The following is a 24992-nucleotide window of genomic DNA, read 5'->3' as shown; positions in this document are numbered from 1 at the left end:
CCTAACTGGCTTGAACATGAGACTTTCTGTCCAGAAAGATGCTTAGGTGGTATCTAGTGCGGTGTTTTTTAGCAGCTTTGACAAGTCTGCTCGCTAATCTATTGCTATAATGTTTTGATCCCATTCTGCCTCTTCTCCAAGGAATTGAAAGTGGTATATACAGTCGTCTGTCTTCCTTCATTAAAGCTATGCCTCCTTCTGGACAGAAATGATCTTGCCACTGTTTGCTGTACTCTGGTTACATAGAATCATGGAGTTGGAAGGGACTTCCTGGGTCATCTAGTTCAACCCCCTGCTTGATTACTGCACTATGTGTGGGGCTGCCCCTGAAGACTGCTGAGAAACTTCAGTGAGTTAGAAGGAAAATTTTAGGCAGTGACTAGCCAGTATTTGCTGCTGTTGGTCTGTATTTGTGAGATAGCCTGTACGAACTTTGACTGGACTTTTTGTATAAGCATCAGACCAGAAGTAGCCCATCCCAAGTGTGTAAATAATTGGGATTTAAAAAAACAATACCATCCAGTTAATAAATAAATATATAAAATAAAATCCCTTTGAAACTTTCTGCTCAGGATATACAATATGATGTTTCAGGGAAGGGGATGTGAGTGGTAGGGACTCTGCTTTACATGCAGAAGGTTCCATGCTTGAGCCCCGGCATCCCCAGGTAAAGGGCCAGTCAATATACAATGTGCCTCTGCCTGAGATCTTGGAGAGCTGTGTCAATCTGAGTAGACAATCTGACCTTAATGGACCAATGGCCTGACTCAGTTTAAGGCAGTTCCGTGTGATGTGCAAGTATAGTCATCACCTATTAAAGCTATGCTCATGGCAAAGCTGTCATCCCGACACTGCTCATATAAGGGGCAATCTAACAAAATGTGTGAGACAGAGTCAGGGCAGCCAGAACCACACGGACAGAGTCTCGCATGGTATGGGATACGGTGGAACCATATGACACCCGGATTCAGCCTAGATGAGACTGTCTAGAAATTGAAAGGAGGTATTTAACTAATGTGGGTTATTTGGACAAAGTGATAAGTACCATTATGGCACCCAGAAGAGAGTCTACCATACGGTTATACAATGGGAAGAAAGAAGGTGAACTATTTACAGCCATCCATAATAATTATTCTAAGTTTCCTACAAGAGGGAGTGGCGCAGGGCTTAAAGCCTATGATCCTTAGAAGACAGATTGCACCAATCTCTACAGGATGTCCACAGGTGGAAGGCTTCCAACTATCACATTACCCACACATAATATGCTTCCTTAAGGGTGTGACATCTAAGGCTCTACCACAAGTCCATAGATTCCCAGAAACTATTTGAATCCATAGCATCCATTCCTCATAAATGTCTGTGCATGAAGGCAGTTTTCCCTCTAGGAGGTGAGAACATCTTCTGGGTGATTTCCACCAATCCATCAGGGAGGCAGGACCTAGAAAGTTCTTTGTGTCGTCATCAAGGTTGAGTCACCTTAATGATCAGTTTGTTTTCTGCCTCAGTAGGGAGAGCAGTGAACAGGCAGCATTGCAGACCTTCCTTAGAGAAAAACCTTTTATTGAGGAATACTATTCTATTCTTTCCCTCTTTAATTATAAAGGTCTATTTTTTTTCCTCTACCATAAGCAGAAGACAGCAAAGGTGGAGGGAGAAGAGCTGTTAAAGGCTAGGTCTCCTATTAGACTAATTGGAGACCATTTTAGGTGTTGCTTTTCACATTCCCATAAAGAAAATGGAGTGGAAAGATGACATTCTTCTCTCTGAAGGAGAATTGGAGGTGCCAGTTGTGTCTAAAGAAAAGGCACCTGCGAAGTTGGCGGTTGCGTTCATTGGGACAGTCCCTTTCCCAACCACTGAACAGGCTTCCCCATACAGAAAACACAGATCGGGCAGACATGAAGGGGAAGCTGTGTGTTCCAAAGTGGAGGCGCCATTCGACTGTTACATGGGAGTCACTTGCACTCAAGGAGACTGGACAAGATGTGGGGAGTACCATAAGAGCCTCTGGGCAACCTGTGATTTCTCCAGACTTGATTAATTGCATGAAGGAGGTTTTCTAGCAGCTATCCAGATAAAGGGATAGCGGGGCGGGGGATCAGCATAGGGTTAGTAGTTTAGTCTTCTCCCCAATATACAAGTAGACATGACTCTGAAAAAGAACATAGAAAACTAAAGCTGCTCAGAAAAGGCCATAATGTAGCCCCACAAGGTCTTCTATCCATTCAGATGATAAGTCCTGTAAGAGAAAGACAGAATTTCTCTCAGATGAGGAAATAATTGATGAAATGGAGTTACTTGAACAATCAAACAGATGCTTTAATCAGTATCTATTAGGTAGATGCTTAGCTGCCTTACATTTAAAGCCAAAACCTGCCTGCGGACAGTATACTAAAATGTTTTCCGTTACCTCCCTATTTTGAGAAGCAATATAAAGCTGAATGGGTAAGGCTTATGGTAAATAGGCAATTTCCTGCTTCAGCCAAAAAGATGTATTCCATGCTAATTATGCGGAAGAGCTGTTCAAAATACCAGTGGTTGATGGTCCAGTAATTGGCTTGCAAACTTATGGTTTCTTATCAGAAGAAGCAAGACTGCACATAAATCCTGGAGATGAGAGCAGTGCATCTGGTGCTGCTGCATTTTCAGAAGAACTTTTACAAGAAGCATCTGTTGATCAGAACTGACAAGAAGCATCTGGTGGTCAGAACCGGTAAAAGTATAAACAAACAAGTCAGTTCTAAGACTTTGACATTTTTTGTCCAAGGTCTACCATGAAGAGGTTGGCAACGGTAGGTGCAATAGCACTCTCTGTCTCTGTCCATCAAGTCACAGCTAACTTATGGTGACCGCATGGGGGTTCATGGTAAAAGACTAACAGAGGTGGTTTGCCATTACCTGCTTCTCCATTGTGACTCTGGACTTTTTTGGGAGGGAAGCTCTTTCATTTTCACCTAATCCTAGAGACCCACCTCCTTTTCATCATGACGTTTGGTTCTTTGGCACACTGGCAGAGTTCATTTCAGGTTTTGCCTTTGGGAAAAAACAGTAAAGAGATCGTAATAAGGATTTTCAGTGTCAAGGATTTATTGCAAAAACCTTTCCATCACGGTATACCCCACAGGCTAAACAAATGGCTTTCTCATCTGCTGACTTCAGCATGTCGGTGAGCTCCCTTTCCTATTGGTTGACAGATCACTTTCACTTGTTCTGGATCAGAGGAAAATATCTTGTGGTAGTGATAACCATCTACATTTCTTAGCCACATCTTCACTGTTTCGCCAAGGCACATGAAAAGATTTCCAACTTTCTCAGAGGTAGGCAAGATTTTACACTTGCCTAGGGGACTGTACAGTTGCTTCCCACCCTCACCTGACAAACATTTAGTAAATTTAAGTTACACTCTTCTAGGAGGATCAGAATCCAGTGGCACCTTTAAGACTAACAAAGATTTATTCAAGGCGTGAGCTTTCGAGTGCAAGCACTCTTCCTCAGACTGTTGTGCTGCTTCAGACCAATATGGCTACCCACTTGAAACTATCTTCTAGGAGAGGCAAGTTAAATCACTGCCACCAATGTCACTTGGATTCCCCCCTCAACATCTATCATCTTCATGGAGACATTACAATGATTAATGCAAAACCAAAGAGGGATATGTAATATTTAGGAACACCACTCTCAGCTATTGTTTTAACTCTGCATAGAGTGTGCATCTCATGTGTGTCAGAAAAAAAGTATCTTAGAAGGTGGTGCTTCAAAAAGAAACACTATGCCAGTATTTGTTGGGTCTACACCTAACAGGTTTTCCTCGAATACCCAGCTATACTTCATAATTGGTTTTAGATAAGAGTGCATTATTTAATATTAATGACCACTGAAGAAGACCCAGTAGGGTCAAAAAGCATTTGGTCTGTTCATGTGCTATTCTGTTATAGTTTTTAATATATTTTTACTTTGTTTTAAATCTAATATTGATGTACTTTAATAAATAAGTGTTAAAATTTTATAGTTTTATAGCTCAACTTTTGAGTTCCTGACATTACGATGATTTACATTAATGTTTTTACTAGGGTCAACTATACTAAGATGGCTGCCTGTTTTTCCAAGGGGGAGGTTGTATCTTGAAGATGGGCAATAGCAATGGTGGAGGAGTGGGGTCTCTGGCACTCTGCTTTCTGCAGTCACATGTTCCCCTGTTGACCTTAAGCTGTGGGCTAGATCCATCAGCTTTCCCCCTCAATCTCGCACATGAAACTGCTGTATACTGAATCAGACCATGGGTCCATGCAGGGCAGGACTGCCTACTCAGACTATCAGTGGTTCTCTGAGGTCTCAGGCAAAGGTCTGTCATGTTTTCTAATGCCTGGTCCTTTTAACTGGAGACGTCAGGGTTGAGTCTGGGGCCTTCTGCATACAAAATAGTAGTTCTGTTACTGAGCCACAGCGCCTCCCTTGTCCTGCTCAGGTCCTTTTCTTACTACAGCCTGCACCCCATGTGGCTTGGCTTTTTGTTATATATAGTTGGGTGAATAGAGGGGTTTTTTGCTCTTGCTGTGATTTGGCATAGTCTTTAAAAAAACGCCTGAGAAGGCCTGGCCTTGGAAGTCTCCTAGAAGTCTCATGTAATTAGCAAAACTCCTTCAGTTCTTTAGTGGTCCAATAACACTTTACATGCTTGATGGTTGTTTTTCTGCTTAAATGCTAAGCCTAGTTTTTGTGAGGTAGAAACAACCCATTCACCCGCTTCCTAGTGTGGACTTCTGCCCCTTCCACCGAGGAGAGTCAGGATGCCTGCTTCTCTTGCCTGGAAATCATAGTCAGACTGGCCCCTGTCAGAGAAAGGAGCATTCCTGTAGCCAAAGGAAGTTTGCATTGCAACCCTCCCTCTTGCAACATCAGTCTTCCTGAGCCATTCAGGAAAAGCTGTAGTTTCTATTGTATTCCTCTCCCATATTCAATTGTGAGTAGGACAATAACCATTCTCTGTTCAAAGTGTGCTATATATGTTTTTGGGTTAATACAGGCCCTGGGAATCTGTAGTTCTTAGTCTTCTTTTTTCCAAGAAGGGGCAAGGAACTACTGAGATTCCGAGGTAGCTGTATCCCTAAGTAAGGGCTTTCCTATTTTCTCTGTATTTTTTTTTATTTTCATAAAGATAGAAATATAGGATGCAACACGAGTTATTGATACAAAAAGCAGTAAATAAAATATAATCATCATTTGAAAATATACGACCCCACATTGACTCCACAGTGATATAAACTTTTGCCCAAAACTCTAAGAGCCATGAGTCTAAGAGCCATCCACATTTCCACTACATTAAAAAAAGGCCTGTTTAGATATACAAAAGAAAAAAAAATAAGGGGGGAAAGCCCCATTTTATATTTCCAACACTAACGATTATATTACCTATATGCCTACTAAGGAAAAGAAACAAGAGAGAAAAAAGGCACTGCTTCCCCTTTTTCATAAAAATAGCAATGTAGGATACAGTATATGTTGTTAATACAGAGAATAATAAGATTTCCAGGTTTAGATTAAATGCTTAACATTAAACATAGAACAATATAAGCTTTCAGTCTTCTATAGCTTCTCCTTATCCTTAATTCTTATACATCTACAAAACAATTTATACTTGACCCATTCTAAGAGCCATCCTGACAGGTATATTTTCAGATTTAAGTTGAAAGCTTAACATTAAACATTTTCTACAGGTCAGTGTAGGCTTTGGTCCTAGAACAATACACTAATAGAAGAAAGAAAAAATAAGGGGGGAGAACCCCATTTTATATTTCCAACACTAATGATTATATTACCTATATGCCTACAAAGGAAAAGAAACAAGAAACAAGAGAGAAAGAGACACTGCTTCCCCTTTTTCATAAAAATAGAAATATAGAATACAGTATAACATTAAACATAAAACAATATGAGCTTTCGGTCTTCTTAAGGGGGTCTCATCTCGAGGCTTGCTACATCTTGTCGTTCCCGTAACTTATATTCTGTCCCATTGGCCTTTGGCGTAGAAAGTGCAGTTGTACTCTTTCCCGCAGAATATGCATCGATAAATCTTGAGGCCGTTGCACCTCCTGGACTCCAGTATCAATACAATTTTTTCCCCAAAGAGCTCCCTTAAATCGGTTACTTTCACTGCAGATCCATATTTCTTTTGATTGATTTTTGTACACTGTTGCTTTGAGATGGCTGTATGTCTTTTTAAAAAGGGTGTCTTTATCTGGGATGCAGAACTCCGGCATCCCATTTTCCGTCTCCAGAATTTCAGATTTCTCTTCTACTGTTGGTTTTCCACCTTGTTTAGAGCTGTCATCAGCCACTGTTATTGATCCATCATTCCTGTTAAAGACTTCTTCCTTGGCATCTTGGATCTCCTTGAAGATATGAATTTCAGATTTCTCTTCTGCTGTTGGTTTTCCACCTTGTTTAGAGCTGTCATCAGCCACTGTTATTGATCCATCATTCCTGTTAAAGACTTCTTCCTTGGCATCTTGGATCTCCTTGAAGATATGAATTTCAGATTTCTCTTCTGCTGTTGGTTTTCCACCTTGTTTAGAGCTGTCATCAGCCACTGTTATTGATCCATCATTCCTGTTAAAGACTTCTTCCTTGGCATCTTGGATCTCCTTGAAGATATGAATTTCAGATTTCTCTTCTGCTGTTGGTTTTCCACCTTGTTTAAAGCTGTCATCAGCCACTGTTATTGATCCATCATTCCTATTGGAGACTTCTTCCTTGCCATCTTGGATCTCCTTGGAGATATTTTTGACCAATCCATCTATAAATACTTTGTAATCTTGGGTTTGTATCTCTATTAGATGAGCCAATCTTTTTAACATAGACATGTTTTTGACTTTAAGAAAAACCGGCCTCAAACAATTTTACAAGTGGCCAGTAGAGGTCCTCTGTTTTATCCTCTGGCATGTGACGTATTGAAGTCAGTTAAGGCAGGTATTCTCGTGCTGGCACAGAGTTCTCGTGAGATCTTCCCATTCACAGCTCTTATCTCTTATTTCCGAAAACCAAAACAATTACAATAAGAGCTTTTGCCAATTAATTCGAGTTGATTTGAGTCCTTCTTCTGCTTAGTTAGGAGAATTAGCCTGCCTCATAACGAGGTGGCTTCGGGCAGAGCAGAGTAAGAGGAGGGGGGAAACAATGGGCTTTGATGCAGGAAGAGAGACGGAGAAAAAAAAACGAGAGATACTTGCAGTAAATGATGTTTTGGAACTCAGCCGATGTCCTCCCCTCAGTTCAAAACGTTCATTTGTGGTAAATCATCGTGTAGGGTTGAAGCAGATACTTTAAGATTAAAGAAAGAAAAGAAAGTCCGAGATAGAAAATGGCAGTCGTCCTCTGGACCTGGAACGCTGACAGCCTATAATCCAGGGAGATATACTCCCTAAAGGATTGGAGACGGCCCCAAGAACTTCCTGGGTAGAAAGGTGAGGTGGGGTTTGCGTACCCCTCCTCTTTTCTGCCAATTGCTTGCACAATTGACCCCTGTCAGGCTTCAGAGATAGCAGAGCAGATGCCCTGCCACCCTCTCAGGACGACATCTTTAGCCACACCTCCTATTTTCTCTGTATTGACTGGACTGGGGAAATAAGAGAGAGGATTTTTTTTTTTGAATGCCTGACTTATTCCTCATTTTCTTGGCAGTTGATCTACAAGTGTTGAAATTGGTTTGGGCATGCTTTTTCCACAAGGCTGCCCTTTCTCTGTATTTTCATGGTTGTAAAGTGAGTTTCTTTTCTTTCACATGTGCCTTAAATCAGTGATCCCCAACCTGCGGGCCTCGGCCCGGTGCCGGGCCGCAGCTCCCTCTCCCCGCCCCCCCTGCAGTAAAAAACTTCCCAGGCCGCAAGTTTGCGGCCCGGGAAGCTTCTTACTGTGGGAGGGCGGGGAGAGGGAATCAGGGCCGGGCTGCGCATCCGCGCGGGGGCGCGGCCCGTGCGGGCGTGGCCCGACGCGGGGTGCGGCCCGTGCGGGCATGGCCCGCTGTGCAGCCGTGGTCCGCGGGCGCCGCCCGCTGTGCGGGCGTGGTCTGCGGGTGCGGCCCGATGCCCTGCTGGTCCCCAACCTCCGAAAGGTTGGGGACCACTACCTTAAATAATTAGGATTTTCAAGAGAGGGTGCTGTCATTGGTGGTGTCACAGTACCCCCACTTTTTATTTTTGTCTATGTTTATATACATATACTGTTGTAATGATAATTCAGACAGAGTCTCTGAATTCCTAGATTCATTCTTGTAAAGTAAGTATTTAGCCTTCTCCCGTCACAGAGATAACAAGGAAAAATGCATGTATCTGCAAAGGAAGGGCTAGAGACATTTTTTAAAAAGTCGGTCATTCAGAGGACCTGCTTGATCCCTCAATATTTTACTGCCTTTTTTTTTTTTTTTTTGAAGAAAGAAACCACAGTCCAATTATGGAAAAGTGGGGTGGAGGTAGGGGGAAGTTTGTGGGGAGGGAACAAAGGAAACAAGCAGAAACATTATGCACAAGGGGAAAAAGTGACTCTTATTTGGCTTTCAGAAAAAAGATCAGGGTAAGAGAGGTCTCAAAAGAACCCAAAAAATCCCAGGGGGAAAACAAAGAACTCAAAGTGAAAACTAAAGGCACAAAAATGCACACAGAAATCAGAGAATAAACTGAAGCAGTATGAGGCTAGAACCGACCGGGGGGGGGGGATGTGGAACAGCCCAGAGAGGAGACACAGTGAGGAAGGGAGATAGTATGCCTACTGAGGAGCTTGTTATCCTCTCCTAGACTGTGGGAAAGAGTTCGGTGGTTTTAAGCTGTACGCTAAAGGACAGATTTTGTAATAATGCTGTCAGTGGAGTTGTGAGCAAAGGGCTTGGGGAAGTTCATTTCCCCCTTATGCTGTGGATGGCCATTGGTGAGGTCTGTCATGTCAGTCACCAGTGGGGTTTAGCAGCTAGAAAGTTAGATGTTGAGTGAAGAGACCTATGTTCACATCTTCACTCAGTCCCAGAGCTCATGGGCTAACCTGGAGCCAGTCACTGTCTCCCTAACTAACCTGTCTCTCAGACTTGTTGAGAGGAGATGATGGGAGGGAGGAGAGCCCCATCTACCCTGCCTTGAGCTCCTGGGAGGGAAAGTGAGATAAGAATCTAGTCGTGACTGGATAGAAGCAGCTCACTGTCAAATTGTCACCGCCGATTGCATAACAGACTGCCTAATCACACATTTTCTCGTTTTGCTCTCCGATGAAGCATTGAAGAAGGTGTACATAGTTCTTCTCTCCTCCATTTTATCATTACAACAACTCTGAAATAGATTAGGTAGGAGACAGAAAGAGAGAGAACGCTGTCCAAGATCATCCACTGAATTTTACACCTGAGTGGGGTCTGGAAACCTCGTCACATACTTAATCTCTACACCATGCTGGCACTGGCATGGATACAGTGCCACACTGTCATGGGCACAAGCTGTGTGACTTTTGCAACTCCCCTGCTCAAGCAACCTAAAATGGCCATTAAATTCTTACTCCGTGTGTGTGTGGGGGGGTGTTTCCTGCTCTCCGTGGGAGTCGATTCCACTAGGCAAGCCAAGGTTGAAAAGGCCGTGGCCCTGTTTGGGGCCAGGCACGCTTCCTATGGGTTGGAGGTCTCCAACCTATTCATACCCGCAGAGCCTTCCCCGTAAACACTAAATTCAAGATAGGTAATTGGCTAGGACATGGGGATCAAGAAATTGCTTCTTGAGTATCGGGCAAACTACAGGTTCCTTAAGGCTCTCCAGTAACTCTCTTGATATAAGGGAGAGGTTGATAATCTCCTGAAGAGGTCCTCCTATCCTTCTGTCACCTGATTTCAGGAGCCAGGAAGGGCAGGGGTCCAAAGGACAGGTGGTTGCCATGACTGAGCCTAGCAACCTGTCCACTTAGGTTAACAGAAGTCAGCTAAAGCCATCAAATGTATCCCTCCAAGATGGCCAAGGGATCTCCAGCTCCCCTTCTGCATCAACCATGGCTGGGAGGTCACAGCAAAGTGATGAGATTCTTATCTGCATAAGTGCTTGCCAAAGTCTCATTAATGTTCCAGTTGACTACTACTTTGTTGCCCTCCCTTTAGGGTGGTTACTAATTTACCCTAAATAATTGAGTGGGGTGTGAACTTAAAGATGCGATGGAGACAGTGTAAAACTCCTGTTTAGCTGTTTTTACCACTATCTCATATACCCTCATAAGCGTGTGATAGGATGTTCTTGTAGCTTCGTTGTGAGTCTTCCTCCACACTCACTCTAATCATCTCATTTCCCTCTTTCTCTCACCTGGCTCCCTGGAATGCCAGGGGGCCCGTTTGAGATGAAGGCAAAGAGAAGAAGAGTAGGTTCTTATATGCTGCTTTTCTCTGCCTGAAGGAATCTCAAAGCAAATTACAATTGCCTTCCCTTTCCTCTCCCCACGACACCCTGTGAAGGTAGATGAGGCTGAGAGAGCCCTGATATTACCACTTGGTCAGAGCAGTTTTATCAGTGCTGTGGCAAGCCCAAGGTCACCTAGTTGGTTGCATGTGGGGGAGCATGGAATCAAACCCGGCGTGCCAGATTAGAAGTCCTAACCACTACACTGAACTGGCTCTTAGACGTCGGGGAGTGGTGTGGCTGATAGATGGACCTGCCAGTCCTCCACCAGCTCTGCCAATGAGTCGCTGGGAGGCATTGGGTCCTGCAGAGCATTCAGGAATCCTTCCAGATCCATAAGTCACTGTGTGGGTGCTAAAATATGCCCACTGCCCAAACAGAGGGGTGGGATTCAAATCCGTGCCTTCAGGGTGTGGTGGTCTGACCATGGGATGGCGGTAACCACCATCAGATCAACCTCTACCAGATCAAATTGAGGGTATGGCCAACCTGATGGTGTGGGACTGGTAACAAATCACGAGAATCCCAGTATTGCTATGGTTGACACCAGGTCTGAGCCAAGTCCCGGGGAGAACAACCAGCATGGATATTGAAGTCTCCCCAGACCCAGAAGTTCAGGGATCTGCAACATCCAGGCAGTCACCGCCTCCAGTAGGCCCAACAGGGCAGCTGGCGGTGTGTTGGGTGGATGGTACAACATCCTAACTAACTGGCTGTTCATATCCAGTGACACTATTATGTAGCTAGAAGCCCCATGCTTGTTGTGTTGGAAGTGGAACAGGGAACTTGCACACAACAGAAAGCTTATGGCAACCTCCATAGGATTTTCAAGGCAAGAGACTATCAGAAGTGGTTTGACATTGCCTTCTTCTACGTCACAGCCCTGGTATTACTTGCAGACTTCCAATCCAAATACTAATCTGCGTGGGTTGTGCTTAGGTTCCGAGATCTATGAAGGGCTCTCTAAGTCAGAGTATTTTTGCAGAAGAATCGGGGAAACTGAGCCTTAAGTGAGCCGACTACGAACCGGAGATGCTGTGGCATTTTTCTCACGGATCTGACCCCACTGCATTCTTGGCAAATAATAGTTTTAAGGGTATTTCAAGCCAAACCAGTCAAAGCCCTGCTCTGGGTGGGGGAAGAAACCTCCTCTCTTTGAGTCCCTACTGCAGCAAGTGCCGAGAGAAGCACAAAGAGCAATGCCACAATATGAACGGCTCCGTCTTTGATCAGACGTTAACTGGGAGCCATGAAATTCCTCCTGAGCAAAAGGGATTCATGCTGTTAGTTACTCCATGGTATGGTGGGATCAGTGAACAGGATGCTTTCATGGGGAAAAAAACAAAAACTGTTGCCTCAGCAACTGTGCACTGGAATAAACAAGCGCAGGCGGAAATTTCCCCCCTGGCTCTACCCAGGAGCCGAAGCTGCGACTGCTGTAAAGAGGATGGAGATCCCAGATGACAGTTGCTTTATCTGCTCTAGAAGTGTCCCTAAGCCTGACTTCTGCTGGATGTATCACATTTGGGAACTGTCTGTGTGCCTGATAGATATAACCAAAGTGGAAGATTCCTTGGGCTGGGTGAACTGGCAGGCTAAGCATGGTTCCCAGGCCATGTGAGAGGCAATTCTTCCCCACAGTGGTGGGACCTTTTGAAAAGTGGCTCAGTGCAGAGGACCTTGTGGCTGCTTCCGTGGCAGTTTTGGCAGAGAAGCAGCAGCCGAATGTGTTATATTTGTAGAACTCAAGTGTTGCATTTGAAGTGTCATGGTCCTTGGAGCGCTTCACAACTGTAGTAAGCAGTGGGAGGGTAGTGAGTAGTGCTTTGGTTCTGTGGCCCACCTTGTCAGTTCTTGGAACTTAAGCAAGGTGTCATCTCTGGTTAGCACCTGGATGGGAGGCCACCAAGGAAGTCCAGAATTGCTACACTAAAATGGGCAATGGCAAACTACCTCTGAATGTGCCTTTCCTTCCTTCCTTCCCTTCCTTCCCTTCCCTTCCTTCCTTCCTTCCATTTTGACTTGTATACTGCCGCTCTCAAAGACTCACAGCGGTTTACAATAAAAGAAGAAAATAGAAGAAAACTACCCAGCCACAAAATCCCCAATACATTAAAAGATGGATGTTCTATGGAGTTAATACCCTATCACTCCTCCCTTGCCCAGCAGCAGTCAGAGTTCTTTCCTTAGGAGCGAGGGTCTTGTTCTAATTCTAAGGGATCCACTGATGATAATTCCAGGACCTCAGCCCAGCCTCAACCATACGCCTGGCGGAAGAGCTCCGTCTTGCGGGCCCTGCGGAAAACTGATAACTCCAGCCAGTGCCCTTAGTTCTTCCGGGAGCTCATTCCACCAGGCTGGTCAAGGCCAGGTGAATGTCCCGGGGGCTCGGGAAAACCAGCAGATTCATACCCTTGAAAACCCATCATAGGTCAGCAGTGACTTGATGGCCATTTCCACCATTACTGCTCTGATGGAAAACTCTATTCCATGTATTGTTTATATGTTTAATGTAAACCGCCCTGAGCCTCCGGGGAGGGCGGTATAGAAATATAATAAATAAATAAATAAATGTATCTGAGCATGAGGGAAGCTACCTTCTGAATGTCTTGTTGCCCCGTGAGGAATTCAGCGTCTGAAGCGGACAGCCTGTCTCTCTTTGGAATACTAGGCATTCTTGGGGCTGCCACATTTGGGGAACTGTGGTCTAGAGCAGGGGTAGTCAACCTGTGGTCCTCCAGATGTTCATGGACTACAATTCCCATGAGCCCCTAACAGCAAATGCTGGCAGGGACTCATGGGAATTGTAGTCCATGAATATCTGGAGGACCACAGGTTGACTACCCCTGGTCTAGAGATTATGGTGTTTGGCCTAATATTAGCCATCAGCTTTTGCAATCAAGTGTCCTGACCTCCCCATTGAGGATATTAATGTGGGACTTCAGAGAGTGTTTGGGGGGAGGGCGTTTCGAGAGAGGTCCTGCACAGGTCCCTTTCTTCCTTTCATTAACTGCCTTCCTTGTTGTTTTGCTTTTGTAGGCCCCATTCTTCATGCCTCCATCTTCCTCCTTCTAGTCCTCCATTTCCAAACTACTCCAGAGGGAACAAGAAAGCCATATCCACTCCAGGAGGCTGAACAGATTTTGCCAAATAAGCATGCCTGCACCAAAAACATTTTTAAATCAGATTTTGGGAAGCTTTTGCCACCCCATGGAGGAAGGAGGTAGATAAGGTGTCTACAAGGCTGTGTGCCTGGAAAGCTGAGTGCCTGGGTGCAGAGCGATGGATTCCAGGTAGGAGGGCCATTTGCTAGGAAAGTGCTGGGGAGAATGTTGCATGCACTCCCGCTTAGGGAATGGCAGGAAATAAATCTATAATAATAATAATGATGATGATGATAAAAGGGGAAAGGTTGAACAACTCCTAGGAGGAAACCAGGAGAAACAGGAATAGAACTCAGTGTGGGATACTACTGTGAGGAATGCCCATGGTGCACTGTAACTGCTTTAGTGATGTGTTGAGAGCCAGCTTGGTGTAGTGGTTAGGAGTACGGACTTCTAATCTGGCAAGCCGGGTTTGATTCCCTGTTCCCCCACGTGCAGCCAGCTGGGTGACGTTGGGCTCTCCACAGCACTGATAAAGCTGTTTTGACCGAGCGGTAATATCAGGGCTCTCTCAGCCTTACCCACCTCACAGGGTGTCTGTTGTGGGGAGAGGAAAGGCCGCTTATGAGACTCCTTTGGATAGAGAAAAGTGACACATAAGAACCAACTCTTCTTCTTGATTGTCTAATTGTTTAAATAATATTGGTTTTACTGTTTTTTTTAAGATGAGATTTTATGTTTTCTTTTGTTGGTCGCCTTGGTGGCCCCATATGAAGGCAGAAAGGCAGGATATAAATTTTGCAAAATAAAGGAACCCAAAATGACATTGTAGGCTTGGCTGTATGGTTTTTCTAAAAAAATCATTTATATTCCACATTTACACTGTATTTGTAAGCGTCCTATTAAACTAGTAGCCTCTGAAGAGGCTGCATTCAACATTTTCCTCTATTCTGGTTTGTTACCTGCAGCGAGCTGCTATGTTATTCAAAATCATACTTCCCTCCAGTAATTTGTAGTTCTACAATCTAGAATCCTCCCCCACTCTCCTGTGTAACTAGTAGAATCATTCTTATTTCTATCCAGAGGTGAAGTGTGAACAGGGATTCAGCAAACCCGTGCCCTGCTTGATCATGCCAGGTTGGCAAAGGCACAGGTACTGAATCACAGCTGGGAGTTTAGGAGCACAGGGTTCTGCATTGTATGAACCTTTGTACTCCTAATTGCATTTTGCTTCTTCCTGATTGGCCACATACTGTGGCAGTGAAGAATGTTAACCAGCCAAAAGAGAGAAAAGTAGCCCTTTTATCTTCCTCTGTTGCCTGGTAGGACCAGAATTAGGACACACCCCATGCAAACAGCACTCCTTTGCCTATGAACATAATGTAAAGGTAAGGGTATCCCTTGTGCAAGCACCGAGTCATGTCTGACCCTTGGGGTGACGCCCTCTACCGTTTTCATGGCAGACTCAATATGGGGTGGTTTGCCAGTGCCTTCCCCAGTCATTACCGTTTTAACCCCCAGCAACAAGCTGGGTACTCATTTTACCAACCTCGGAAGGATGGAAGGCTGAGTCAACCTTGAGCTGGCTGCTGGGATTGAACTCCCAGACTCATGGGCAGAGCTTCAGACTGCATGTCTGCTGCCTTACCACTCTGCGCCACAAGAGGCTCTTGAACATGATGTAACTTACTCCAAATGCAGTGTTCAGTCCCTTTCTTGGGGATAGCTAGATTTGAGTCCAGTTGTACATTAGAGACCAGTGTCTTTAAGGCAGGGTTTTCCAGCCAGCAAGAGCTCCCCAAGGGTTTTCCAGAAGTTTGGATGCCCGCTGACATCACTAGATGTCACTGGAGCCCACTTTCCCTGTTACTCTATAGCAGCCTTTCTCAGTTTTTTTACCATTGAGAATCCCCTGAAGCATTCTCAAGGCTTTGAGAAACCCTTAGAAGTGGTGGATCGTGTAGAATACGGTTAGGAAGCAGAGCTGTGTACATGTCCACCCAGGGCCCCTCCCCTTCCCACTCCCTCCATGCCCATCATTGGCCATTTTAGGAGGGGATGGAGGTCAACATGACTCTATATGGTCATATCACCCAATAAATATTTAACAAATTTGAAAAATATATAAAAAATTAACTTCCACCCATTCAGGAAACCCTTCCATGGTCTCATGAAACCCTGGTTAAGAAAGGCTGCTCTACAGTCTTTCTCAACAATGGAAACGATAAATGATTAATTGATTGGCTAGCTACCACATCTTCCTTCCATGCCCATTTCTCTGAAGGAGTGTGTCACCACTTCTGGGGTTCCTTGCAAGTGTCCTATTAAACTAGTAGCCTCTGAAGAGGCCGCATTCAACATTTTCCCCTATTTCACGGGTTCCTCTACAGTCAAAAGGTCGAAAAAGGCTGCTCTAAGGTTCTACTGGACTTGAATCCAGCTGTTCTAGTGCAGACCAATATGGCTACCGTCTTGCTCATGGATGTCACAGTACGAATATGCCTACAACCTCCCCATTGTTGCGAATCCCAGTCCCTTGGTGTGGTGGTATATGGCTACTAGGAGTGGGCAAGACCGAGGGCAGGAGACTGCGCTGCTTCTGTAAGCCAGTAGAGATGCTGGTTTTGTGCTGAGATATAAGAACGAAGTTGCTGTTTTCTTAGTCTTGGCATTTTGTTGTTGTTTCCCTATAATCGGGAGAAGAAGGCATACCTTAAGATCTTAACGTTGAGTCCTGGAATATTTAGTTTTGGTTTTGTATAACAGCAGTGCAGACCCTGGAATGCTGCTGTGCACCCAAGTGTTGGGATAGGTGGACTTGATGATCTGGTATAAGACCACTCTTGCAGCACTGAAGTTATTGGCTTCATCAAACCACCACACTGTGTTCCCAGTTTTGCTATCTTAGTTGAGCAGAGCATTTCCCTATCACTCCTTTACAGTGCTCCTACCAATCTCTTTCTATTGGTTCCGTATAATATATTTCTGGTAAGGGCTTGGAGGAGGAGCGTGTCTCATGGTGGATCATGAGATCCATCGGGAATCCGGTGAGCCACGGCTTGGCCACTTAGAAGTGGAGGTGCTGGTAGCACACAAATGTGGTAGATTATTTCCCCTTCCATCTGTTCCACTATATATTTCTGGTAAGGCCTTGGAGGAGGAGCATGTCTCGTGGCTTAAGTGCCACTCAGTGCTTAACATCCACTCAGGGCGGCTGTCCCACCCCTGAATGTCTCCTCCTCTAACCAGCTTACCTGTCTGTCCAGCGGCCAGCCAATCGCCCTCCGTTCCCCACCCCTGACTACCCCCTCCTCCCACTTCCCTCTGAGGCTGCAGATCCCTGCCATGTGAGAGCTGCCCCTGCTGGTGAGTTCCCTAACAGCTGCCTGAAGCCTTTCCAGGTCCTTGTGGGAGGGGGAGGCCATCCACAGTGTTCTCCCACCCCCCTAATCTAGCACCCATTGTGTTCGTGAATGCAACGGACTTGGCTTGAACGTGCTTGAAAAGTTCGTGCCTGCTCTTTTAGCAGCGCATGAAGAAGGGTATAAATATTTTCAATACATAATTGGTTGACCTGTTATGGCCTCGAAAAGTAAGCAGTAGGATCAGCTTTCCAGGGGATGGGGTAGGGCTAGGGATCTCCTTGACAATATTTTTTTGCTTTCCTGGTGAGAAAGGGGGCTAAACTAAGGCAGGAGTGAGCCTTATTAACCAGGATCCTTTGTCTACCCACAGTGCAGCTGTGTTCTCCAACCTGGGGAGCCCCTTCTTGGAGGCATCCAGTTTCCAGAGCCATTATCACCCTTCCCCGGCACAGCCGTTGAGTCAGAGAGAGCGATCCACGGTAAGGATGGGGAGAGGAGACATGGTGGGCCAAGGGAATCACTCTGGAGAGCCGTATCTTCCTGTGCAACACCTACAGTCATTGGGCGGCCATCTTTTGGCCATCGCATCACTTGGGATGGCCCTTCTGGCATTGATCCTGTGTCAAAACCATGATTGCTGCCTTTGCCATTAAACCTGGTCCCTGCTATTGGCATGTTTGGGTCAGTTATCTATGCATGCATCTTATGTAGCTCTTTGAACTGTAACCTAGTTTTCTCACCTTGGGCCCTGGTTATTGTATGGGGTAGATGGGAATGTAGCAAGTCTGGAGTGTGATAGGTGGGGCTGAGAGAGCTCTGAATGGACTGTGAATAGCCCAAAGTAATCAGTAAATCATAGAGCTGGAAGGGGCCATCCAGTCCAACCCCCTGCTCAATGCAGGATCAGCCTAAAGCATCCAGGATAAGGATCTGTCCAGAAGCTGCTTGAAGGCTGCCGGTGAGGGGGAGCTCCACACCTCCTTAGGCAGTCGATTCTACTGCTGACTCTGAAAATTTCTTTCCTTGGTCCCCAGACCCCAGATCATTTTCCTCGCTCTCCTCAGGTCCCTCCCCTTTATACCCCTTTATATTTCTTGTATCTGTAGCCCTTCCAGACCAAACATCGCCCATGGTTGCACTATCAGTGCAACAGTTGTCAACTAGTCTCTTTTAATTATTTCTTTTTACAACTGGGAAAAATGTCTGCCATTAATTACTATCAATTAAGAGTCTGCCATTAATTACTAACATGGACAGTTTTATTTCTCCAATGTTTTTGTGAACTACAACGGAACTCAAATAACTGATTAGCTGTTTTAGCAAAGATTTATCATAGGGCTTAATTTGGATATTATGGCACAGTTTACTAATTTGCCACCATTTGTTTTTGCCTTATATCTCTACAGTTATGATGGTTGTTCATTTAGCCTGAGGAAGAGGGCATGCACTCAAAAGCTCACGCCTTGAATAAGTCTTTGTTAGTCATAAAGGGGCTATTGGACTCTATTTTTGTTGTGCTACTTCTGATCAACACGGCTACCCACTTGAATCTTTCAATAAAGAGATTTCCTTTGAATGAAGTCTGCTAATTGGGAGTAGCCATCTGAGTCTCACACCCTACCCTTATCCTTTTCCATTGAGGCTCTGGCTCTTTGCAGCGGGCTCCCTGAATAGGCTGAGAGGGGATTCCTCCTTGGTGATCTTCAAGAGGAGCTGCAAGGCCCACCTATTAGACTAGGCTTTTGAGGGAGTTTGAATGAGCAGGCATCTTTAAAGGGGAGAGGGTGGGAGAGATCTGGGGTTTTGTTGTTTTACTTTTGGTTTGTAAACTGAACGTGTTTTATTGTAATTTATTGTAAGCCACCTTGAACTGTGAGGAAAGGTACGATATAAATGTTTTAATAAATAAATATAGCAGAAACATCAGGAGCCAATCTGGTCTTGTGGCAATCCTGGTGATCCCTCCATCTTGAGGCTGGGTGAAACTAACTGCCTTGCCTGGAAGGAGTGTGAATGCAGAGTAGCTAGTAATGTGTGTCAACTCTGCTTCCCGGTCATATTCTTTTCTGGGGCCCAATATCCAGCTTGCCTTGGAAGCTGGGCTGAGCAAGGCAAGGAAGAAAAGAGGCGTTCATAGAGCACTAGATTTAGGCAGTTGTATCCTGGCTGGTTTTGCAGGGTGTTGGAGACTTTGCAGCCACCCTTTGAATCAGGGAGGGTACTCACTTTCCCCCTCCTTCCTCCTAGGCTTTGAGCCCATCCCGTTTGCAACAGAGAAATCGCCCTGCCTCCCCCAAGGAGGCCGAGACCTTTACCCTCCCGCATCTGAGTCCCCTGCCTGATTCCAACTGCCAGGGGGCACAGCTTCCTAACTCAGACTCCGCAAGCCCCTACGAGTCGTGGCCGTCAACTGAGCGCAGCTCATCCTCCCTGACCCCGGAGGAAGCGAAGGCACATCGCTCAGAGCAAACTTCGGGGACCAAGGCACTGGCCTCTCCAGAGCTCCGGGGCTCCATCGCTTCTTTTTCAGATAGTGAATCAGTGATTGCCAGGTGAGCGCCTTAGAGTAGAAGTTCCCCTTGTGAGATGGTGAGGAGGCGGGACGGGATCCCTGGGTCCTGAGAGCTTGGACATGGCAGTCCAGCTTGTTCAGTGGCCTTGACGAGTGTGCCACATAGCAGATTTCTGGCGCTCCGTTTTCACCAGCGGCTCAAGTGAGTCCTTCGTCCGGGGCAGCATTGTCCATGCACGTGATGTGACTTCTCCTTTCCCTTGGCAGATACATCGAGCGATTCCGTTACGGGCAGCCCACCAATCGTAGAGAGCGCTGGACGCCCGGCCGGAAGTCGCCTCCCTTTTGGTGGCTTAGCCATTCCTCTCCTTCTGAAGGTGACATCTCCAAGACAGAGACATCAACATCTTCAAGTGCCAGCAGGAAAGACACAGGTGCAGCGAATGCCTTTGTTGGGTCAGGTCATCTCAGGCGGGGCTTAGGAAGGTTCTTGGTTCCTTGTGCGCCAGTAGAAATGCTGTAGAAGAGCTGTTTTTTGTACCCCGCTTTTCACTACATGAAGGGGTCTCAAAGCGGCTTATAATTGCCGCCTCTCCCTACAACAGACACCCTGTGTGATAGGTGGGGATGAGAGAGCTCTGCAAGGACTGTGAATAGGCCAAAGTCATTCAGCTGGCTGCATACTGAGGAGTGGGGAATCAAGCCCAGTTCTCCAGATTAGAGGGAACGGCTCCTAACCACTGTGCCAAACTGTTATGAAGGTAGAGTTGAATAGGGGAAGACAAAGCAGAAATAGAGCTTTGCCTTCCACCTTTCTGCTGATTCAGGAAGTGAAGTTTCTTAGCACTGGTGGATAATGTACAGGATCCCATCCATGAACAGCACTCACTGTGCTCTTACAGTTCTACTATTATAGAATATATATAGATTTTTGTTGATGCAATCCCAATCCTTCTATAGTTACTTATACAGGAAGCATGCTTCTTTGTGTAGCATTGATCGATTAATGACTGGCTGTACATAAAAGCATTCTAAAAACACTGGAGTCTATACAAGTCTAGACTTTCTTCCCCAGAGGCAGAAGACATCTTTGGGTCAATTTCCACCCCTCGCTTTAGGAAGGCAGGAACTCCCCCCCCCTTCCTGCTTCCTGTAGAGGGTGTCACCCAAAGCTCCATTTCTTTCCTGCCTCTGCTAGGCAAAGCAACCTTTCGCTAGGCTAGCAGGATAGCTTACGCTGTATCGTTATTTCTTACCTAATTTCTTGCCTCTCTTCCCCGGCTCACTCTTATTCCTTCTTTGGGCACTTCTAGAGGAGTTTTTAGTATTAATTAGTGGAGGAGCCGTGGTTTGGCCATTTGGGCTCAGATCTCCTTGGGAAGTCAAAAGCGCAGTGAGCCGCATGATGGACATGTGGCAGAGTGTGTCCCTTTTGGGCGACTGGGACTTGGCTGCATGGTTTGTGGGAGGACATTTGGAGCTCCCTAGGCCAGTGGGCCCGTCCATGGGGGCCATCCCGCATCTGCTCGGAGTGGACTCAGGTGGCGAAGCAACTAAATGGATCAAAATAGTGGCCGCAGCAGTGCCCCTGGTCCATGGGAACCATGTGTGGCCAGACTCCGTGGCAGAGCACGCTTCCAACATTCATGAAGCAGAGGAGCGGGCTTCTAATGACAACTCGTGACACATGGAGGGAAACGTAAGGCCCGCTGGGCAAGCGTCGTCTTCTATTACCCCTGATTTATTGGCAGCAGTTAAAGATTCAATCAGAAACAAGGTTCAGCCTATATGACATGCCCTGGGATGCGGGCAAGGGCTTTGGGGAGGACATGAGTCATCTCCCTCTCCCCTCCCCTCTGAGACTATGATTCAGATCATTCTAACCTCAGGTGCTCATGGCTAACAAGAGCAGCCAGGAAGCAAAGATGTAGTCCTGATAGGGAGGCGGATCTGGCCTCAGATTGCAGCTCTTGAGCTGACACAGAGTTCCTCATCGACGAGGAGCTGGAACTGAGTATTGAATTGCCACAGCCCTTGAAGAGTTTCTTTAAGTTGGAGGAATAGCCCTCCCTTTTGGAGCGGACCTTGGCTGCCTTGGGTTTAAAACAGACCACTGCTGAGGATAGCGATGAGGCTCCATGTAAGGCAAAGCAGGCTGAGGGGAAAAGTGAATTTTTCCCACCTGTTTCCCCTACCTGAATTTTTAAAGGAACAGTTCAGGGAGGAATGGGTAAAACCCATGCCTCACAAGCAGTTCCCTCCTTATGCCAAGAAGCTTTGTAATCTTCCTGACTATGCGGAACAGTTTCTCCAAGTGCCAATTGGCAATGTGCCCATTGTGGCTCTTCAGTCACCAGGCCTCCTCCTTGACAGGGAAGGGTCAATGAAGGATACTTCAGACAAGAAAGCAGATTATGCTTTAAGAAAGTTACATGACACATCTGCCATGGCGCTGAGAGCTTCATCAATGGCTTCCATAGTATCAAGGGCCACTGTAGTCTGGGCCAGGGAGATGATCCAGTTGATTGCGGATTCAGATGAAAGGCTGGTGGGGGGCAGGCTGTTCAACTTCCAGAAAAAAGTGGAAGGAAACCATCTCAGACAGATGGGCACTGGAGGTAGTCAAGATTACACATAGGAGTTTCATGTCCCCCCCCCACACACACACAAGAAATTCATTCTCCTCTCAGCAACAACCCAGAGAAACAGCAAAGAAACTTATTGGCCATATATCATCTGAAACAGCTACAGACTATAGAATAGGCCCCAGCAAAGGAACAAAGTTGCGACCTGTATTCCATCTTCTTCACCGTTCCAAAAAGGAACGGCGATTGCTGAGCCATACTCGACCTCAAGTGGCTCAACAGGTTCATACAGCCAAAGAAGTTCCACATGGAAACCCTCCACTACTCCATCACGGAAGCGATACAGGAGGGAGAGTTTCTCGCCTCACTAGACATAAAAGAGAAATATCAGCACATTCCAATCAACTATGGTCATCGAAAGTTTCTTCGGTTCTGTGTGGGAAACCACCATTTTCAGTTCAAGGTGCTTCTCTTCGTCCTCTGCTTGGCTCCCAGAGTATTTTCAAAGATTCTTATCCCATAGTGGCTGCTGGCCACTTAAACTTAAAGTAAATTAAAGGGAAGTACAGTAATGTATAACAAGTCTAAATAACCAAGGTAAATTGCTGTAATATTGTACGTGGAATGGGGAAAGCAAATATTAGTGCACACAAGGAGCGTTAAGTACAATATAATGATGATTTGGCTGTGATCCTATGGCACAGCTGCCTCTTGGTTATCCTGTGACCCAACTGTCGTTTGATCTTGCACCACTACTTTTAGTTTTATCTGGCCAGTGTTCATTTTGATCAAGTCTAACCTTCGTGTTGGCCTGGTTTCCTTTTATCACTGACCAAGCCTAGCATAATTGCTTTCTCCAATGAGTTGGGTTGCATGATATGGCCAAAATAAGTGAGCAAGTGTTTCATGATTTTGTCCTCCAGTGATATATCAGGCTTTATGTGGTTTAGTATTTCCTTGTTTGTCTTTTGTTCTGTCAATGGAATCTGCAGAAGCCTTTTCCAGCACCAGAATTCAAATGAATCAATTCTCCTCTTGTCTGATTTTTTTCATCAGCCAACTTTTACAGCCATAATTGACTATTGGAAATATGATAGATTAGACTAATCTACATTTGGTGATCTGGCTGATGTCCTTGCTTTTCTATGCTTGGTTCAAGCTTATCATTGCTAGAGCAATTTGACATTTTATTTCCATACTACAATAATCACTCCTATCAATTTGCGATCTAAAAAAAATGAATTCTTAAACACATTCAGTCTCTTCACCATCAGTTGTTATTGTCGCATGTCTGTTTTTTGCAGTGGTAATTTTTTAAAAAAAACTTAAAGCAAAGGCTGACATTCTTGCTTTCTTCACTGATTTTTGTAATCAGCTGTTCTTTAGTTTCTGATAGGAGGGTCGTGTCATCAACATACCGAAGATTATTCATATTCCTTTCTCTAGTCTTAATTCCAATGTTTGATTCTTTGAGTTCCATCTCATTATTTGTTTGTTTGTTTGTTTATTTATATTTAGATTTTTATTCCGCCCATTCTTTACGGCTCTGGGCAGTTGACATGGAGCATTGCATAAATTTACATGGAACATTATAACAATCTATAACATTATACAATTTTCAATAGAACATCACAACAATCTATCGGTAACAATTACAACACAGCATGAATAACAACAACCCTGGGGAGATCAAATTGTTCAGTTATGGAAGGGTGTCTGGGGGAGGGAACCAGCAGATGATCTCATCATACAAGTTAAACAGGAAGGGGGAAAGAATATAACCTTGGTGCAGTCCTTTCTTTATTCTGAACTAGCCAGGTTTAACCTGGGATAGTGGCCTTGGCGAAGGCCCTAGCAAGGGACTGGGCAGGAAGGGAGCATTGAGATTCTAACAGTATGGCCTTGGCCTCATTTAAGCACCTGGTGGAAGACAACCATTTTACAGGCCTTTTGGAACTTTGGGAGTTTCGTCAGGGCCCCGGTCTCTGCCAGCAATGCATTCCTGCAGGGCGGAGGAGCCATGACTGAGAAGGCCCTGGCTCCGGTCGAGGCCAGGTGCACTTCTTTGGGGCCAGGGACCACCAGCAGGTTAGAATTCGCTGAGCTGAGTGCTCTTCGGGGGTCTATATGGGGAGGCGGTCCTTCAGGTGTGCAGGTCCCAGACTGCATAAGGCCTTAAAGGTTAAAAACAGCCCCTTAAGTCTGATCTGGAATTCAACGAGCAGTCAGTGCAGCTGCTGTAGAACAAGTGTAAGATGGGTTCTCCATGGGGTCTGCATAAGGCCCTGGGCCGTCTGCATTTGGTACCAGCTGTAGTTTCCAGGTCAGGGATAAAGGAAAGCCCAAGTAGAGCTTCTTAAAGTGACACAGTGCAAGAAGAGGATTTTAGGAATCTCTTTTATTAACTGGAGGACAATCCTGTCCGGAGTTACTCGGGTGTAAACTCATGGATTTAGGTTGGAGTAATTCTGCACAGATTCACACCGCTAGGGTCATATGTGGCCCAGCACTCCTTACTCAGCAATAGAGTTGTAGTGGTGTGCTGGGAACTCTTGGCCGACATGTTTGGTCTTCCCACAGGCTGATCTGTGGTTGGGATGGAGCTCTACGGGTCTTTGGCTGTGGTGGGAATGACCTTCTCAGACTGTGGGAGTTCCCTGAGGATGCAGATGGTGGACCTGTCTTGTTTAATGCAGGTGTTTCCTTGCAGACTGGGGCTCGCATGGAGGGAAGCCATCTTCTTTCAGTCCCGTGCAAGACCATTCTCCTTCAGTGAGTACAACAACACTGTTTGTGAGGTCTGAGGGGAATCACTTCTCTCTGCAGTCTGACCTGTTGAGTTTCTGTCTATCCTTATTTCAGGTTGTGAACTCTTTTATCCCACAGGCAATCTGGGACCAAACCTCTGCTCAGCCATAAAGCTCAGAGGGTAACTTTGAGACAGTTCTGATGGTCTGGGTCTAACCTACCTCTCAGGGTTGTTGTGAGCACACAATAACATAATCTCATGTATGCTGACT

General features: G+C 45.6%; 1 protein-coding gene across 9 annotated transcripts in view; it reads left to right on the top strand.

Moving 5' to 3' along the window:
- The window catches only part of PROSER3 (proline and serine rich 3), a 47424-nt gene that overhangs the window by 13200 nt on the left and 9232 nt on the right, over positions 1–24992 (top strand). For 5 of the 9 annotated variants that reach the window (XM_077337053.1, XM_077337051.1, XM_077337052.1 and 2 more), the window contains 5 exons: positions 13446–13699; positions 17246–17354; positions 19123–19427; positions 19655–19821; positions 24683–24744. In XM_077337053.1, the coding sequence (XP_077193168.1) occupies positions 13689–13699; positions 17246–17354; positions 19123–19427; positions 19655–19821; positions 24683–24744 (654 nt within the window). In that variant the 5' untranslated portion in view covers positions 13446–13688. The remainder of the gene's footprint in view (positions 1–13445; positions 13700–17245; positions 17355–19122; positions 19428–19654; positions 19822–24682; positions 24745–24992) is intronic. The other 4 variants (XM_077337049.1, XM_077337056.1, XM_077337057.1 and 1 more) reach the window with 2 other exon arrangements.

Source organism: Paroedura picta, chromosome 5, assembly GCF_049243985.1.
Source record: "Paroedura picta isolate Pp20150507F chromosome 5, Ppicta_v3.0, whole genome shotgun sequence".
NCBI classification, from domain to species: Eukaryota; Metazoa; Chordata; class Lepidosauria; order Squamata; family Gekkonidae; genus Paroedura; species Paroedura picta.
Note: the sequence above shows the minus strand (reverse complement) of the source record. Positions and strands in the feature narration are given on the sequence as shown.